Source organism: Gopherus evgoodei, chromosome 12 (assembly GCF_007399415.2).
Source record: "Gopherus evgoodei ecotype Sinaloan lineage chromosome 12, rGopEvg1_v1.p, whole genome shotgun sequence".
NCBI lineage: Eukaryota > Metazoa > Chordata > Testudines > Testudinidae > Gopherus > Gopherus evgoodei.
Genome location: NC_044333.1, coordinates 6,324,227 through 6,343,221, shown reverse-complemented (window position 1 = coordinate 6,343,221; position 18,995 = coordinate 6,324,227). Strand labels below are relative to the sequence as shown.

Genomic DNA, 18,995 nt, shown 5'->3' with positions numbered 1-18,995 from the left:
AGTATGATAGTGTTTGCTGATAACATTTATCAGCAAATATTTATGCTTCTTATGAGAAAACCGAGTATATCAAGAGTAATTTTCCTTTTCTAGATCAATATGGTAACACCTTGTTCCTCTAACTCAGTTGATCTCAATTTCCCATATCTAGGTCTCCCATCTAGCTAGGACCCCCTTCCCTTTAACAATACTGGCCAGGCAGCCAGGAACACCTTATACCTGACTGCAACCTCAGACAGAGCCTGTGACCTAGATTTCAGTTTTCAGAGACATGTTCAGGAAGCCTCAACATAATTCCCAGTTTTCAAGACAAAGTCTTAAGAAAGTTTGTGTTATCAAATGGCATAAAGACATGTTAAAGCTCAAGAGCAGAAAGGCTACCCATTGCTTAAGAACTGCTAAAGTTGTGTGTGAATACATTTGTGTTGCATAATACAACAGTTGCAAGAGACAGAAAAACAGGTTCAATTAAAGCAGGTTTTAATCTGTATTACAGAACACATTAGGTAACCAGTTTTGAATATAAGGAAAAAAAACCAGATACAATAATGTACTTTTCAAATATCCTCTACACATTTAGATGTAGCTGCTAAGTAAGATAACTAGATAACTTCCTAGGTCTTAATATCAAGTTTACCAAGCAGCATATTACAAGATTAATAAATTGCTAAGCCATGTGGCTGTAGCTACACTCTACTGTATTGAAGGAAACAGTGTTGAACACTCACATCTGTAACATAACACAAACTAATTTAGTATAGGACATAATATTGGATATCACAGGAGTTAGGATTCCAAGACTAGATTTTTAAATAGAATGTTCATAGCCACCAATAAACTGGAATCTACATAATCCAGACAACTCCTGTAAAATGGTTCACTACCCCACCACAATCCAAATCTTAGACTCTCCAGTAAACCATTAGACGCATTCAAACCAAAGTGAACTGTAGGTCTATTTAGAGGCAGATTATCCACATCTCTTCAATGGCTTTGTCCATCTAAGACCTTCTCCCCACCTGCCCCTTCAACCACATACATAAATGCTTTTCATGAGAGATTTGTAAGAAGTACACCTCTACTCCAATATAATGCTGCCATCGAGAGCCACCCTCCCCCCCACCAAAAAAAAAAAAAAAAACTTACCACATTATAGGTGAAACTATATTATACTGAACTTGCTTTGATCTGCCAGAGTGCGCAGCCTCACCCCCCAGGCACTGCTTTATCGCATTATATCCAAATGTGTGTTATATCGGGGTACAGGTATATAAAGAATACCAGAGTAAACAGTCTGCTAATGGGTTTAGTGCCATAAAACAAGTTTGTTGGCGAGTCAAGAATTGATCTGAAGAGTGATTAAAACGGAACAGGAGTACTTGTGGCACCTTAGAGACTACAATTTATTTGAGAATAAGCTTTTGTGGAATCCACAAGCTTTTATGGAATCCAGCTAGACTAGAAATTATAGGCAACTACTAGGTCTGCTTCAGTTGAGGCTCAAGGATTTAGCCTTTAGTGAGAAATCAACATTTGACTGAATGTGTTTTATCCACTAGTTACAAGATTATTGTAGCTAAAAGCTGCAAAATATTTTCAGTTTACCTTGTTCATGACAGTATTCTAAATTAAGTTTCACTGACCCCCCCTACGTAGCCACTCTTGGAGAAATCCTGATCAAGGAGCAGAAATAATTTAAGATGCATTAAAAAATTCATGACAAAAATTTGGAGAGGTTATCAGAAACTGAAGTTTGCCAATTTCAAAATAGTTAAGTTGATAACATCCTGCATGTCAAATAGAACTATTCCCCTATAGTGATGTAAACCAGAACAGTACTGTGCTACTGCATAAAAATCAGAAGTGGAGAAAGATTAAATAAAGTTGTCCCATAGAAATTTGGAAGTGTAAGTGGCGGATTAGAAGATTAGATTTAAAAGTATTTAACAGCCTAAGATTTAAGTTTAAATGAATCTGACATCTTTAAGGAGCTTCACTGGAAAGGTAAGTAATCATATCCTGGGCTAAATAAGTTAGAGGCAAGATACAGGTTTTTTGTTTTGTTTTTTTCCAAGGGAGTAGTCTTTCTACATTAACCCTTATGCAAAACAACTAGCCATTAGACAAACTGAGAAACAGCCCTATTTGTTAGACTCTATTGGCAAGAGCAGTAGCAAGGAAGATGTAAGATTTGTACCCTAGGTGTTTCTGAAAGCCAGTTCCAATCAGTTTTCATTTGCTCAGATTTACTAAAGCCATTCCATTTCAGCCAATGGCCTAGATAGAATCAGATTCAAATGAAAACGAAGTACTTATCTAAAAAAAGCTTCCTTAAATATTTGCACTGAAGTGTGAAAACAGTATAGTGCCTTTTTGAGCAGTAAACTAAAATGACAGACCCGGAAAAAAAAAAAAAAAAAGAAGTTTTCCACAAAAGCAGGACTTCACAGAAGGCAACAGTGCCCACTAGGCTTTGCCACTGTGTCTCAACCTGGAATTAGAATGTCCCCTCTACAGGTGAGGGGTTAGTTCTGTCTCCACACTCATTCAATCGTTTGATTTTCTGTTAACATTGCTCAACTGGCTGACTAGTGCAGACTGATGTGGTCATCTGCCTGCTAGGAACTGAACTAACTAAACTGGTTTCATACAAGTCTGGAAGACCAGTTGCTTTAGGTGAACCAGTTCCAGAAACTGGTTCACTAACATGTGTTCCCTCCTCAGCAATCCACTGTGGACAAGGTTTTTCAGTCCAAGGGTTCCCTTTACAATAGAACACTAAACTCAAGATGTAGCCTGAATCTTAAATGTCAAAACATTTTAAAAAAGGTGTTAAGACAGGGAAACTTAAAATGTTCACTGTCATCGGCAACCCAGAACCAGAAAGTGAACTTGACTTATTTTTCATGTTACACAAGCATCCAACAGTTAGCTAACTAAAAGGACTAACATTTTAAATACTTCTAACTTTCCTTGTATCTTACAATTTTAAATGTAAAGGAGTGTTTAGATTTTGCCAGGAAATTGAACAGTGACTCTAGAATTACACTTACCATCTTTTATTGCATCCAAGGTTTCAGGGAGACATTTTAAACAGGAAGTGTCAGGCAAGTAGCCTTGTAGGTTAACAATGGTACATAAACTTAAGGGTCTTGATATGAAGGAATTTAGGTAGAATTATTTGTGTAGTAGATTCTCTCAAGAGAAGCGTGAGAGCAACTAATCAGTAGCTATAAAAAAATGGAAGTTAATAACAGACTCTGCTGACAGCTAGGGGCCGGGGTAGGGGGGAGAAGAGAATAGAAGAAGAGAAAAGAATTGCTTTATCACTGAGTGAAAGTTCCAATGAGACTTGTTTCCAAAAAGGTTAAAGCTACTATTCTGGATCTTGTGGGGGAGGGGGGAAGGAGTTAGTAAATGTGTAGAAATATACTAGGAATGCTGTGAGGTACAACTCAAAAGGGAGACACTCCATTTTTGCTTTCATCCTTCCAGTCAAAGTTTCCTTTGCAGCACTCTTCTGTTCGTTTACTTACATGCTGTATTTCCTGCTGGCTGGCTCGGTAGTTTTTCTTGGTTAAATTGTCCACCAGGTAGCTGATTTGAGACAAGGCCAGCGAGAGCGAGTCAAGATTCATTGCTGGTTGGGGCGGAAGCAGGCGGCCGAGCCCGGCGCAAAATCACCATTATTCCCCTTTAGTCACCTCAGAGACAGGTTAATTTTTTTCCAATTAGCCTATATCTGTTCTGTGCTATTTCTTCAGCTCTTCTTTCCAAGTGGTTTTATTCTGTTCTGAAACATGGCACCTAAAAAGACAAAATAGCATTGCATTAGATTCAATTTGTGTTAGTTTACAAATATCTTCCAGAGATTTCTGAAATTCACTTAAGCCCATCACTGAAACTGGTATAGTATTTAACTAGCCTTGTAAGTTTCACAGAGTTTCTGAATCACTTCAAATGTAAACGCTTTTCAAAACTCTAGGAAGCTTAAAAACAAAATGCAGGAAAACTGTGTTAGGTATTTCTATTAAAACCAGAGTTGGGAAAATATATTTTCCTGCAGTGATGGAAGTTCAGCATTATGACAGCGTAAGAACCAGAAGGCTAATTTACTTTTTGTCCAAGAGGAGTGAAATGCGAAATAAATGGTGAAAAAGAATCAGTTACCAGGTTTTACAGTCTGAGGTACTGGTAACAAGGAATTTTATGATCTCCATAGCTTCCCTTTGATGTAAAGACATAGCATAATATATGGAACATTGTTTAGATCATTTCTCATGGTAGCCTATGTGCATGTGCCAATAGAGTGCAGTGCCCACAGAAGGAGTTTGTTACAGATTTGCTCCCAATTCAACCTTGTTTATGCAGCTCTCCAGCAACATCTGAAGGAAAAAAAAGCTCAAAATAGACAAAAGGGACACTAGATATTTCAACATCTGTCAGCAGTGCTAGAGACAAGGGGAACGACATACATAACACACGAGATACCACAGACAGCAAGAACCAGTGGTCAATCATTCCAAGCTTCAGACAAAAATGTTTGAAGAAGGACAATTCACTATTGGAAAGTTTTTGCAGTGTGCAATCTTAGTTTGCCATATGGATTACACCAAGCAATTGTAAACAGTAAATACAAGGATCTGCAATAAACTAACCCTAACATTTTATATAAACTGGCTTTCCAACCACAAAAGCAAAGCCTGACAGCTTAACAAGTTACTAAGACAGTATGAAATCTTACTTAATATGAAATCTGGCTTGTCAAGTTAAGGATTGCTAGTGGGGTAAAATTGCATCCCAAACCAAGAATGTGTACTGAAGAGAGTCTTCTAGCTCTTTAAGACAAATAGGAAATTGAAAGCTATACTGATAAAAAAAAAGACATCAATCAATAAGCACCATTCTAGCTTGAGAGTCACTGTATTGAAATGCCATCTGTCGAAAGTACACAAAAGAGAAGTCAAGCTGGCAACTTGCCAGGAATCTGAAGACTTCACCTTATTCAGAGTAAACATACTGCCACAAGGTACTGAGGAATATAGTCTGACCAATGTGCTCATACATACTGGGACATGTTTCCTTGGGCTATGTTTCAGCACCAAGAGGGCAGACACAGGGTGAATGTTTAGTATTCTGACTCCCATATTTGTAGCAACTCAATTTAGGAAGCCACTTCAAGAGATGTGGCCTTATCCAGAAGGGTTTTTCTGCCACACAAGAATTAAAGTTGGATTCAACAAAAATTATGACAATAGGCAACAATATCAACAAAGCTGAAAAAGCTGCACTCTTCACCTCTGCCATCTCAAATTTAACCAAGAATTTTCCCACATTTATATAAAGCAATCTCTTCCCCTTCAATTAGGATTACAAGTTACACCTCCCTGATATAACGCTGTCCTCAGGAGCCAAAAAAAGTGTTATCGTGTTATAGGTGAAACCGCTTTCTATTGAACTTGTTTTGGTCCACCACAGCGCTGCTTTACCACATTATATCCGAATTCGATATAATATGACCAGATAACACACGGGGAAGCAGTGTATGATGTTTACTTGACATTGGCTTTATGCTTGGAGTGGGAGTACATACACATGGGGCTGGTCCACACTAGGGGAGGAAAATCGATCTTAGATACACAACTTCAGCTATGTGAATAACGTAGCTGAAGTCAAATATCTAAGATCGGATTACTCACCCGTCCACACCGCACGGGATCGATGTTTGCGGCTCTCCATGTCTATTCCGGAACTCTGTTGGGGTTGATGGAGTTCCGGAATCGATATAAGCGCGCTCGGGGATCGATATATCGCGTCTAGATTAGACGCGATATATCGATCCCCAAGCAATCGATTTTAACCCGCCGATACGGCGGGTAGTCTGAACGTGGCCATGGTTAGGCATTTTATGCTTCTCTGGTATCACAGATAGCTGACACTTCAAAGGACATGACCAGGTGATGCTTTTATGACTAAAACTAAGTCATTTGCTTCTGGGGCACAATTAGCTAGCTAACAACTGTCCATCAAAATGTAAATTAGTATTCCATACAGAAGCAGCATGTCAGCTTCTTCTCAATAATGCCTAAAATTAAAGGGGTTGATTACATGTCACAAAAAATGTTAGGTTTTGTAGTCAGATCAGGTTTTGGTATTCTGGTAAAAGCTTAATTGGACTAGCTAACTAAAAGGGAAAAAATGTTTAAAAATCCAACAGTGTAGGTTGATAAAGAACTTAAAGCTACTCTTCTGCTGTATTAGAAAAGCCCACATTTTTACTGCTGCCTTATGCTACAAAAATAACTATTGCTGAAGCCTGTGTGTATGACCCAATTGCCACCATTTATGTGGGGAAAAAGAAAAAGCTCAGAAGTTAGGAGGAAACAAATCCCTAGAATTAAAAGACTTCAACTTCCAGAATCCTAAGAGACTTTCAACTTCTAAAAAGTGCCAGTTAACTGTACTGCAGAAGGAAAAATTTCAGACATCTAACATGTCTAACTAAAAAATTAGAGAAGTTCCTTTAGTTTTACAGTGGGCATTTGACAGGAGGATAATCTATTTACCCTATTTGGGGGTCTTTCATTCAGCAAAGGAACAAAAAGTGACTTAAGACCACAAAGACCATCAGCAGATATATACTTTAAAAAGGTAGTTTAAAAAACTACTAGAATACCACTTAAAAAAAAGTCTTTCAATGACTAGTATTCCTGTACAAGTCAAATGTATATTCTTCAAAAGTTCTCACTGTGCACACAGAGGCAGCTTACTGGCCCAACAACTGTACAGCTTGAGAAGTTTCATACTAACCTAGTAGATATATAGCAGATGGGGAATGGCCACCAGCAAGGTCCAGCACTGTGCCATATTAAGAAGTTGAGCTCATCAGCAAGATGCCAGTAAGAATTGATCACCCACCCTTTATGAGAATACTTGGATTCCACAGTGATTGCTATGGTAAGGTCTAGGAACAGCACTCTACCTAGATTTTTGTTCATGAGTTCTATTTTTGGGCAGCTAGTACCAAACCGAAATCTGAAAGATCCCCCTGTGGAAAGTGAGAAGGAACTCTTCCTCAGGCCAAGGGTCACCACTATACCACCCAAAACCCAGTTTGTATTTTTGGGCCCTCTAACCACATGGCTCCAGCAACTAGTTCCGCTGCTAACAACTTTCCAAAGAGCAACCTATAAGGTGACATGGTTCTTGCTTTCATCACCTGCTATGCAGTATCCTGTGGACAGCAGTGAAACTGACCACAGCTTTGTTAGCTTTTCTAACAGGGCAGAGGGAAGCTAGCAGCAACACAAGGAACAGGAAAACAAGGGCTTACTTTATGAGGAAGTTGATAACTTAACCCCTTCCCAACATTTCACTCACCAGTACAAGCATTCCTACTTGCAAGTCTTGAACAGCAGCATCTGACAGTATCATATAGTAATCAAACTCAGGATCTCAAATTTGGCTTTCATTTTAAAGTCAGCAGTATTTGAAAATGCCTGAGGTGATACTGTGGCTCAAGGATGAAATACAGTACTAATGTATTGTACATTAGTACAGTACTGTAAGTACAGTTCTAGGAAGGAGCCTCATCTCAATGCTCTAAACACATCAAGATATAAAGCATGTGTAAGGAAGGGTGGATTATATTTGTTACAAGCTTTTGTGCTTATTCCCATTACAAGACACAGCCCAGAGAACTTTAAGACAATTATGTCAACTGCGAAAATACCTTGTAAACTCTTCATCATTATACCTTTATAAAAGGACATAACAGTTGATAAGATTAAGAAAATTAATGCAGTGCTTAGGGAAGAGCCTACACAAGTTGACATGTCTTGCACCACTCACTGAATGATTACATTTGGGTGAGTTTGAGTAGTAGAGAGTTCCAGGGGAAAATAAGTAAATATTTTAGACAAGTATATTATTGAGACAAGGTAGGTGAGCTAATACCTTTCACTGGACCAAATTCTGTTGATGGAAGCTTTAGAGATGCACAGAACTCTTCTTTGGGGGAAGGAAGCAGCGTCTGAACTAAATACAAGTTGGGACAGATTGCTAAGCAGAAGAGGTAAAGCGTACTGGAAGCCACCACTTGAAATAAAATGGGCAATTAGGGGTCAAATTGTTATGCACAAAGGATTTGAAATGGGCAATTAAGGGTAGCAGATAGTGCAGATGTGTTACAAGTTGTAACACGCTACGCATAAGATTAGTGTCCCCGTCAAGTCCATAGCTTTTGGTGTCTAGCAGAGTTATGAACCGACGTTCCTGGGCTTGCCTTTTGAAGGTGCTGTACAGGTTTCCTTTGAGGGCGAGTACTGAAAAATCAGATATGGAGTTATCACATTGTGCTATCGCATTATTTGCCCACAGGTGATAGTGGTTTTTTTTAATCATATTTCTGTGCAAGCTCCTTTGAGAGCATAATGATGGTCTGATTTCACCCACACAGTTACTGGGGATTTGATGCCCTGGATGAGGTAACCACATGTGATAAGCATATGATACCCTCCCCACACGTTTCAAGATTCATAGTTCCTACACATTCTTATCACATGTGGTATAGCTCATCCAGAGCATCAAATGCCCCAACAACTATGTGGATTACATAAGACAAACCACCACTACACTCTCCTCCGATCCACACAAGACCTGATCCAAGATTAGTTGCTTTCAACCTGGGTTGTCCTTGGTTACCCAAAAGGCTTTCACCTGGGCTGGTATCCAACCACTTTGCAATGAGGACCAGAGGATAAGCCACTCAAGTGCTGATAGCCCTCCAATGCCTTCCCACCATCCCACTCACTCCCCATGTTCCCAGCAGGACAGACAAGCTCTTCTACAATTCACTAGAGTGGCTCAGCTTACTACAGCACAAAGAGCCATTGTGACATGCCCACAGGAGTCCTGACATGCAGATGACCAATGCAGCACCAGGACACAGTAACTCAAGTATGGCCTAGCTTGTCTAGGGGTACGTCTTCACTACCCGCCGTATCGGTGTGTAGGAATCGATTGCTCGGGGATTGATATATTGCGTCTCATCTAGACGTGATATATCGATCCCTGAACGCGCTTATATTGATTCCGTAACTCCACCAACCCGAATGGAGTTGCAGAATCGACAGGGGGAGCCGTGGACATCGATCCCGCACTGTGAGGACAGCGAGTAATTCGATCTTAGATACTTCAACTTCAGCTATGTTATTCACGTAGCTGAAGTTGCGTATCTAAGATCAATTTTCCCCCGTAGTGTAGACCAGCCCTAGGTGCGAGCAGCCAACCTCAGTGATAGTCACCTATGTTAACTCAGCAGGGAAGACATACCCGGAGAAGTCCATCACTTTACTCAGCAAGAAAGAATGTCATTATGTCAACCAGTTACGGTATGTATCTAGTAATTTTTCACACTTAAAAGACTTCAGTGTCAGAGTGCAGGCAGATTAAAAAATTTTATTAAAGTGAATGTTTGAAATGAAATACACACAAGTTGAGAGGGAAGGTACTGTATTTCTGGGTCATGCTTGGGTTATGCGGGGGTTACAAATATCGTTTGCAAGGATGAAAAGATTCATACATATCGCATAACCAGCATAGACCCAGATTGGGGTGCAAGGGTTTTTTAAAGTGTCAGTGGATAAGTGGGCTCGGGTATGCCACCCATAGAATGAATAAGGAGTCCAAGTCAGTAACAGTGTAGCAGATAAGTACATGGGTAGGGTGCGTCCCTTGGTCTGTCGGGGAAGGAGGTGGGTTATTTCCCTGGTCAGCAGTCTCAGTTACTCGTATTAAGCTTGATCCTAGTCAACTACAGACAAGTTCTCCAAAAGCCATTTTAACTAATCAAGAGTGCCTTATCTTCTAAAGAAGGAAAAATTCAGTAAGAGTCCCTGGTCTTAAGTAATGCATGTGGAAAGCTGCCTTTTTCTCACTGCCACTTCGAAGAAGTCTCAATAGTTTAAAATTTCTGTGGCCCAGATATGACTTACTTGGCCTATTCTACAAATTAGACTAACACAGTTTAAGTGATCATATACCAAAGTGAAGAATCATTCACAGGGCAGAAAAAAAGTCAGAATTGTGGGTTGTAAAATTCATGTTAGTTTTTGTATGACAACTTTTAATCTATGAAGCTGAAAGCTTTATGGCAACTGAACAACAAGGCATTAGAAGTCATAGTTGATGAAGATGATGTTTTGGAATTTCCTCATTAGCAGTCTTCTTACAAGTCTGTTAAACATGGAAGTTGCAGAACATTATGAAGAAAGGACTTCTAGAATACTGCATTCGTTTAGCTAGCCATCAAGAGGGACAAAGTGGTTTTTATTCAGCTGTAATGTTTAAACAAGACTGGCTAGAATTTAACAGGCAAGGAAAGCCATTCTCCTTGAATGTTACATTGCAAAACTCAGTGACCCATTAGGACAATCAGATTGCACTCCTTCACCTACAGTAACTAAAATAATCCTAGATGCACTATATCTTGAAGTAGATGCAAGCAAGGTGAACAGGCTCAGCCCAGGAGACATTTTGATACAAGCCAATTTTATCAGCATATTTAAAGTTTGAGTCCTGCAAATCTGCAGACCATGTTTGCAAATGGGGTGCAGATACAAATTTCGTATCCACGCAGGATTTTATAAAGATATAGGTTCCTATGTTACAAGGGGCACTACTTTCATTAACAGATTCAGCCCTTCAGTCATCCTTTAAATGATTACCTTCATCTGTATTAGCACTTACCTATACTGACACACAAAGTATATAATTTTATTTCAAGTGGTACAGAATACCCAATTTAGTCTGCTTGTAAGTCTTGCATGGAATCATTACGCTTTCTAAAGAGAATGATGGGTATATCATAAGGATCTCCTGCAGCAGGTAACGTTTCAGTTGGTAATCTATGCAACTTTAGAAGTGCCTCTAATATTGTGGAATTCAGGTGGGCTATAAATACAAGAATAAAATTCTAGGCAAGAATCCAATAGTTTAGCAGTGAGAGCTAAAACTTCATTCTCCACAGAAAGTAGTTAGTATTCAGTATTGAAAAGGTTTTGCTATTCTATAAATCCAGTAAATTGAAATGCACTATCAGTTACTTTTCTGACACTTCAGCTGCATACAGTAGAAGCACCTGGCAGTTCACTTGTGTGTGTGCTTTACCACTGAGGAGGGTGAAGTGAAAATGTTTCTAAAGTGCTTTGAAATACTTCAAGACAAGAGAGACTCTACAAACAGAGGTCTTGAAAAATTCCTAAAAAATTCAAATGAGCCATTTTAAGGTGTCAGACATGCATTTCAAAAGCCTTAGTCAACCAACACCTAACCTCCAACTTTTATGTTACCATTTTATCAGAGTCAAAAAATGTGAGGCCATTACAGGTTCTATAAGATACTGCATAAGGAAACCGTGAAGACCAAAATTACTGAGCTCGTTTCTGGTGGAATATTTTCATCTTGTCCTCCCATCAAAGCCATACATAAGTAGAGTTTAGGAAGCATTCTACTAGTGCCTCAAAAGACTCAGTTAGGGAAGAAACTGGAGGTATGCTTCAAAGCTAATTTAGACTACAAGATAGTTACTACTTAAACATTTATGGCAAGAGAAAACTCACTGCATAAGCCACATGGATGACAATTTAAATACATTACTGGGAAATTTTAATCATTCTTTCCAATATAGTAGGGTGGATAAAAATCAATGATTTTTTTAAAAAGTTTTTTGATAAAATGCTTTGAGGAAAAAGCCATCTAAAGATAGTTTTAATTAAGATACATTTAGCTCAAAAAGAGATCACATTATAGCTCAAAGAGATCTCATCATGAAACAGGGATTATAAAGTCTCATACTATAGTATGAGACAATACATTCATGTAATGTTTAAGAAAAGTTTTGTAAATGAGTTCCAACAGTTCATGGATTAGGGAACCAATCTATGGGGTTCCAGGGGCTTCTGCATAGAAAGATTAAACCTAAATAATCTATCGACCCAATGGGACTCTGTGTTCAGTCTAGAAGATACCATCAGAGATGCTTAGTTTTGCAGTTCTCAGACTGTGGATTTGTGTCTCCAGAGATAACGTTTGTTAACAGTAAAAATGTTTTTAAATAAATATACAGAGGTGAGAAATAACAGACCTCAATCCAACTGTCCCTCTGCAAATTTGTGTACAGAGTTCATCCCTTACCTCTCTCTAAAAGTGCAACGTTTCAAAAAGTTCAGTGATAGATTGTTGGGGGCAGAAAAGATCTGGACAAGGAGAAGTCTGGATATAAAATGTGAGAAGCGAGGGACAGGCAGTAGAAACAAAAGTGAAACTGAGCAGCATATTCCAGAAGTCTTGAGGTCTTTCTGAGTGTAGCCTTCATTGATGTGAAATCTACCATACCATTCTCTCACTAGAAGGGAAAACCTATAATGGCAGCAGTCCATAAAAGGGATCCAGTTCGTGAATAAGAACCATTCAAGAAATGTTTGCTGATGTTTCAAAGAAAGTCACACCAGTGAACTGGTGGAAGTCACTTAAGCACCTGGATTCAGAGACTGTTGAAGTGATAATCTCACTTTTAACAGCAGTAGCTTCTTCTGCCACTGTAGAAAGAATATTTTCTTCCTTTGGACTAATTCATTCCAAATTGAGAAATTGTTTGGGACCTGAAAAAGCAGGAAAGGTTGTTTCTCTTTTCCAGATTATGAACAAACAGGAAAATAAAAGTGAAGATGACTGAGTTGGCTGGAGAAGCCAATATTTTACGTTTCTAATGTTGACCTAGCTGAGAGTTGATTTTTGTTTTTATATTTCATTTAACTATTTGAGTTAAAAAACAAAAACAAACCTGATTTTAAAAACTTGAATGTAACTACATTCAAAAATTCATATGCTTGTTTGTTAAAATACTATGTTTGCTGTTGCAGAAAAAAAATCCAGAATAGATAATGTTGTTGTTTTAGTTAAATAAAACAATTTAAATGTCTGTCTGGTGATGTTTTCCCCCTAATACAGTATGGCAAGAAAATCCTCCAAATATTAATGATCGACCTGTTGAATTGGAGATAGTTCACCTCCCAATGATTTCATAAACATCTGCTTCAATTACCTTTGGTAAATGAAATAACCAAACTATCATTCATTTTCTGATATAGCTGTAAAATCAATCTGAAAAGAGTTCAAAATAAATCACTTTAAAAATGTATAGGGTGTACCTTTGAAAAATGAAACCTACATCTGAGTTGTGAAGAATATGTATTAAGGTTATAACAACCAACAAGAATGCACTTTTATGTAGAAAACTATGATTAAATCACTAGTCAGGAAGACTCGATTTTAAACACCCTGGAACAAGCTTAATATTTTGTCTAGTAATTCTCACCACAACCCCAAACAGCTTCTCTCCAAATAGAGTTTACATTTACTTTACAGAATAATTTGTAGAAAGCAGTTTGTTAACTCAACTGGCACAGCAGTACTCAACTAAAGGTTTCATTAGATATTCAACAAGCTTTGGCATCCCTCCCTTATTTTAAGGTTATCAACTCCATTTAGTCAATATGATTTCAGTAGTCAACATGTAGCCCCACTCTTACATTTCAGCCACAAACTTTCCTAAATACACTGTCTTGCAATTGTGTGCTACAGGGCATTTAACTAGTTAAAAATACCAGTTTCCAGCCACTTTTGCATTGCGAGTGTTGAATGCTGGTGATACTTTTGTTCCCCAGTGTACTTACCTTTTGTTAGTGTCACAAATCAAGAACGTGAACAACATTTAGGTAGTGTATATACTGTACAGCAGTGGTCTTCAATCTGTTTATGCACAAGATCACTTTTTCAATTTAAGTGCAACCCAGGGGCTACCCTGACCCTTCTGAGGCCCCATCCCACTCACTCCATCCTCCCTCCCTCACTCACTCTCCCCCACCCTCACTCACTTCAAGCAGGCTGAGCTTAGGGAGTTGGGGTGCAGGGCTGGGTTGGGGCTGTGGGAGGGTACTCTGGGCTGAGCCTGGGGCAGGGGTGCAAGCTCTGGGACAGTGTTTGGGTGCAGGATGGGGCTCCAGTCTGGGGCAGAGTATTTGAATACAGGAACGGGTATGGAGTGCTGACTCTGGGAGGGGACTCAGGTAGGGGGTGCTGGCTCAGGGCTGGGGTGCAGGCTCCCACCAGGCAGCATTTACCTCAGGCGGCTCCAGGTTGGCAGCATAGCGGGGCTAAGACAGGCTCCCTGCCTACCCCAGCCCCACACTGTTCCCGGAAGCAGACAGCATGCCTCTGCAGCCCCTGGAAAGGGGAATGTGGCACTGCTCCCCAGAGCTCCCATTGGACACAGATTCCCTGTTCCCAGCCAATGGGAGCTGCAGGGGTGGTGCTTGCAGGCAGAGCAGCATGGAGACCCTTGCCCTTGCCCCCTCTGAGTCATGCTGGCCGATTCTGGGGGCGACGCAGTGCCATGGCACACAAGGAGCCTGCCTTAGCCCCACTGGCTTCTAGTGGCCAGAGATCAGAATCGACTGTCAGAGGCGCCAGGATCAACCAGTCGATTGCAATCTACTGGTTGGTGACCACTGCTGTAGAGCAACCAGGATACACATTTATATCCTATTTGCCTCCAATTTAACAATGCAGTTTGAAGTTCTCCCTAGACAGTGTAGTTAAGTTTACAATATATAGGATCTACCTTCCCTGACCAGTGAAGACTGATTAGAACTCTTTTTTCCTACTAAAAAAAGTAGTTAAAACTACTGATAAGTGTTAAGTGCCAGAGCCTTAAAGGAGAACTGGAACGATTAATTATAAATACACAATTTAGTTAATAAGTAACACTAAGAAAACAAACTGAATCTTGCTAGAACACAGGAATACTCTACTCAACAAACTACACTTCCCATTTATGGAATTCCCTGCACTTTGGTTTATTGATGGGCATTTACTAGAGTACAAGGTTTTGATTATTTTTCTTCAGTAACAGTAGTTATAAAATTCCTGTTCTACTGCCTTCAGTACAGTCCATCTATATAGCTAAAACGTGACCAACTCAGCATCTCATTTCTATCAACTCCAGATATTAAATACAATTTTAAAGTAAATACTGACTAGAAGAATGGACAAAAATAAGTCTAGGGAGAAGGATGGGGCAGACTCGAGACAGGGGTTGTCTGGCAACAGGATGAGGGTCAGAAATTTAGACAACCATATTTATAGGGATATGGAGTGGAGGACAATACTGAACCAAGATGCAGGAGTGGGATGGAAAGCACATTTCTGCACAGCTATCAAAGGCTGCTTCCTGTTTACAAGGCAATTACCTCATCCAGGCTAATTCTGCATTTTATTCAATCCAAGGTATAGTTACCTTGGAATCAGGAAGCCTCCTGAAGTTACTTCTATGTATCAAGAATGAACTGTCGTACACTTCTCTTTAGAAATACCTGTATTTCACTACCGGCTTAATAATCTGACAGCAGCTGTTGTCTTTTCATGCTTTCCACCATAGAGTCCTTGAAGCTGAGCTCAGAAAGCATCTGCATTATCTGATCACCTGACAAAACTGGGGACTTCTAAACTAAGTTGCGCGTTCCATGTACTAAGTCTATATTTGTCTGTCACAGTATCACCTTTTATTTGTTCATTGTATTTAAGGCCCTTGCACATCACCTCACTCCTTTTGAAGTCATATACGCTGAACAAAATCTTCTGCAATTTGTTAGTTAGCTGGCAGTCACCTTTTAGTTTCAACACCTAAGAAGGGGAGGCTATTACGCAAGCAATGAACGCCCGTTTCAAGAGAGCTATTTTTAAAAAACAGTTTACACTAAGTTACTACAATTACACTAAGTTTTCTAGTTTTGAACTAAAATGTTAGGACTAAGCAACTGCTCATCACTCAAGTTAACTGGATGATAGCATTTACAAATATTTCTTCCTTGCTAATGAATAGCACAGCCACTTCTGGTATGCTGAAATAATTCATAATTAAAGATCTTGTCTACATAGTACTTACTGTATGACCATGTACTCCATTTTTATGCCTTTACTTTTCATCAGCCAAGGTAACATAACCTTGTCTTGTAAATGTTGGGATTTTCAAAACCTCCTTTTACTTGGCTTTTCAAGAATCCATGTCAGGTCAGGGCTACCAACAGTGAACAGGCTCTTTAAGTTAACCAGCAGCCTACACCATCTTTTCTGTTTCCAAAATCCAAACAATTTTGCCTTTCAAGAGATCTTCAAAGTTTTACTGTGATCAAGCAAGTCTACACAGCAGAAGCAAGGGGAAAATGCTACAGATTCTGGCCTCAATTTAGATTGACCAACGGTTTATTTTAATTCTAACTTAATTTCCCCAAGAAAAACTTTTCTGAAGCCAGAACTGCACTTTGGATATTGTGACATATTTAAGATATTCAAGGCTTTCATTCTACTTCACACTAGGGCAGTGGTGCTCAACCTATGAATTATTGTGGACGGCATATGCAGCTCTCTATGCTTTATGTGGATCACATCCACGTAATAAATACACACTACATATCTACCCTGATGTAACACTGTCCTCGGGAGCCAAAAAAAATCTTAACACGTTATAGCTGAAACCACATTCCCAAACTTGCTCTGATCCACCACAGTACGCAGCCCCGTCCCCGAACACTGCTTTACCGTGTTATGGCCGGTCATGGGGTAGAGGTGTACTTGTATGACCCTGAGGATGCACATGGACCACAGCTGTGTGCTGACCCGGCCACAAGCAGCCCACAGGTTGAGAACCAGTGCACTAAGCTATAAACAAGCACCATTTGTGATTTCAAGTGTGTTTAAGTGACGAGAAGGTTCTTGATAAAGCTGTTTTTTAATAGGGCACTTACCATAAGAGGTAAGTGACAACAAAATAATTCATGTTTTGAACTGCAACTGAGTAACCAGCGAGTTTTATTTCTGTATTTAGCCAACATCACAAGTAGTCTACCAAGAAGAGAACAAATGTAATTGCTGGCTGGAATCAATCAGTGAGGGACAGGTATTCAAAGACCCAGTCCAACCCACTTCAAACCCAGTAACTCATGGGGATCCAAAAGGAGTCCAAGGGGATGTGGTAGCTTAAGTCCATCCCTCCCCCCGCCCCAACAGGGAAGAGGCAGGTTGTCCTAGGCTCCCTCCTAAAAAGCCCCTTGACCCTGGTGTCTCAAAGAGCCGAACCCCCGGAGAAAGGATAAGTTTCTGACATCCCTCACGAAAGACTGGGGAGCTGGAGTCCAGCCACTCCCCTCCTCCCGAGAGCCCCAGCCCGCGCCCCTGAAGCCAGGGCGACTGGCCCAGCACAGATCGCCCAGCCCTGCACACTGTCGACCCCCGGAAACGGCTGGGCCTCGGGGGCCTCCACTCGGGCTCCCCCTAGTGGGAGCTTCCAGCCGGGCTTAGAGGCCCCACCACCCCAAGCCCACTCACCGCTCCTGCTTCCCCCTCTCCCTCAGGACGGGTGCCGGGCTGTCCTGCTCCCGACTTATGGAGTGCCCCTCTACAGGCCCGGGCTCCCGGCCCCCCCAAATTCCGAGTCACGTTCCAGACTGGGCCCCGAGCGCCTCAACACCGTCCCGAGCCCCCCGCAAGCCTGGGGCTACGCCAAGCCTCATCCTTCCGGTCGGCTCCAGCTCGCCCGGCCCCACATACCCTAGGCCCAAGGCTGGGCCCGGGCCCGGGCCTCAGTACCGTTGGCCTGCTCCCAAGTGTCCAGCCCAGGGCCCCCGCCGCGGCTCTCACCTCAGACAGCAGGGCTGGAGGTCGCGGGGCCAGAGCAGGCGCCTTGTTCAGCCTCCTGCGCTTTTATCCTCTCTCAGCTTCTCGGCTCCGCTGGTTTCAATACAAAATGGCGGACGGGGTCGCGCGCTCACGTCGCGGCCTTTCCCCTCCCCAGTCCCCTCGCAGCACGCCAGGCACAGGGCGGGGACGCGGCCCTCCGCCCCTGCGTATGCGGATTTCAGCCAATCACAATCCAGGCAGGCAGCACGGGCGCCTGCGCTCGTGGGATCCGCCCAATCAGCGACTGGGGTTCATTGGGGAAGAAATGGGAGCGCTGAGTTTCCTGCCCCAAAGCAAGAGCTTTACGCTGATTGGTTAATGGGATGGAGGCCTTCCTCCCTCCCGTCTGCAAATCAAAGGTCAGGGTTCTTGTGCCTAGGAGATGTGGCCAATCAGCGTTCGGTGAAGGCAGCGGAGCTCACAGGGTCTGGCCAATGGAAGAGGAGCGCGGCTGGGCGAAGAGGAAGGGGAAGTAAAGGAGGCCGCAAAGGGCGAGAGCGGGGTCAGTGGGGAAGAGGAGTGGCTGGAAATGGAAGGGGCTGCCTAGCCCCAACTTGAGGGACAACATCTCCTGCCCGATACCCCCGTCAGGTGCTACCTAATGGTGCAGTCCACGCGCCTCCTTGAGTCTCTGCTTCCTGGTGTAAGTGTAAGTGCGCCCAATGGTAGATGGGTAGAATTCTCCCTCTCCCCCAGCAGCGACACAATGGTACGGTCCAGTCCGCAACCCCTTTTCTGTCCCCACACATGCGCGCTCTCCTCGCCCCACCGTTCCATTAGTGGTATGGCTCAGTTGCATTTTTCCTCTTCATACCCCCGTGAGGTGTTATGCAATGGTACAGTCCAACTTGCTCCAGCCCCCTCGCCTTTTGTGTCACATGACGCCCCTGGCCACTTGCTCTGCACATGGCAAAGGCCTGGAGAAGCTGGTGAGCCAGGGCAGGTGCCTGCTTGGGTCAGGCAGTCGGTGTCTGGTGTGCACCTCTGCAAATCAGGAGTCACTCCTGAAGGCAATGGGAATGCACCACCATGAACTAGAGACCAGAACCACCCACAGCCAAGCAGGCAGCAGCACCTCCTTCTGCCTGGCCTACCCCACTCACAGACACGCATGGCTTGGGCTGGAGGCTGGTTCCTAGCAGAAACATGGCTACTTCTTAGCCATCTGTGGATCCACAGCGAGTGCACAGGGCAGCCTA

At 41.8% G+C, this 18,995-nt stretch overlaps 1 protein-coding gene across 12 annotated transcripts in view; it reads right to left on the bottom strand.

Moving 5' to 3' along the window:
• Positions 1-17,957, bottom strand: part of CNOT1 (CCR4-NOT transcription complex subunit 1) — a 107,772-nt gene extending 89,815 nt beyond the window's left edge. For 6 of the 12 annotated variants that reach the window (XM_030582236.1, XM_030582240.1, XM_030582244.1 and 3 more), the window contains exons 1-2: positions 17,758-17,951; positions 3,537-3,807 (exon numbers count right to left, since the gene is read on the bottom strand). In XM_030582236.1, coding sequence (XP_030438096.1) covers positions 3,537-3,638 — 102 coding nt within the window. In that variant the 5' untranslated portion in view covers positions 3,639-3,807; positions 17,758-17,951. Of the gene's footprint in view, positions 1-3,536; positions 3,808-17,757 lie in introns of all 12 variants that reach the window. The other 6 variants (XM_030582238.1, XM_030582237.1, XM_030582239.1 and 3 more) reach the window with 2 other exon arrangements.
• Between the last annotated feature and the right edge of the window lie 1,038 nt (positions 17,958-18,995).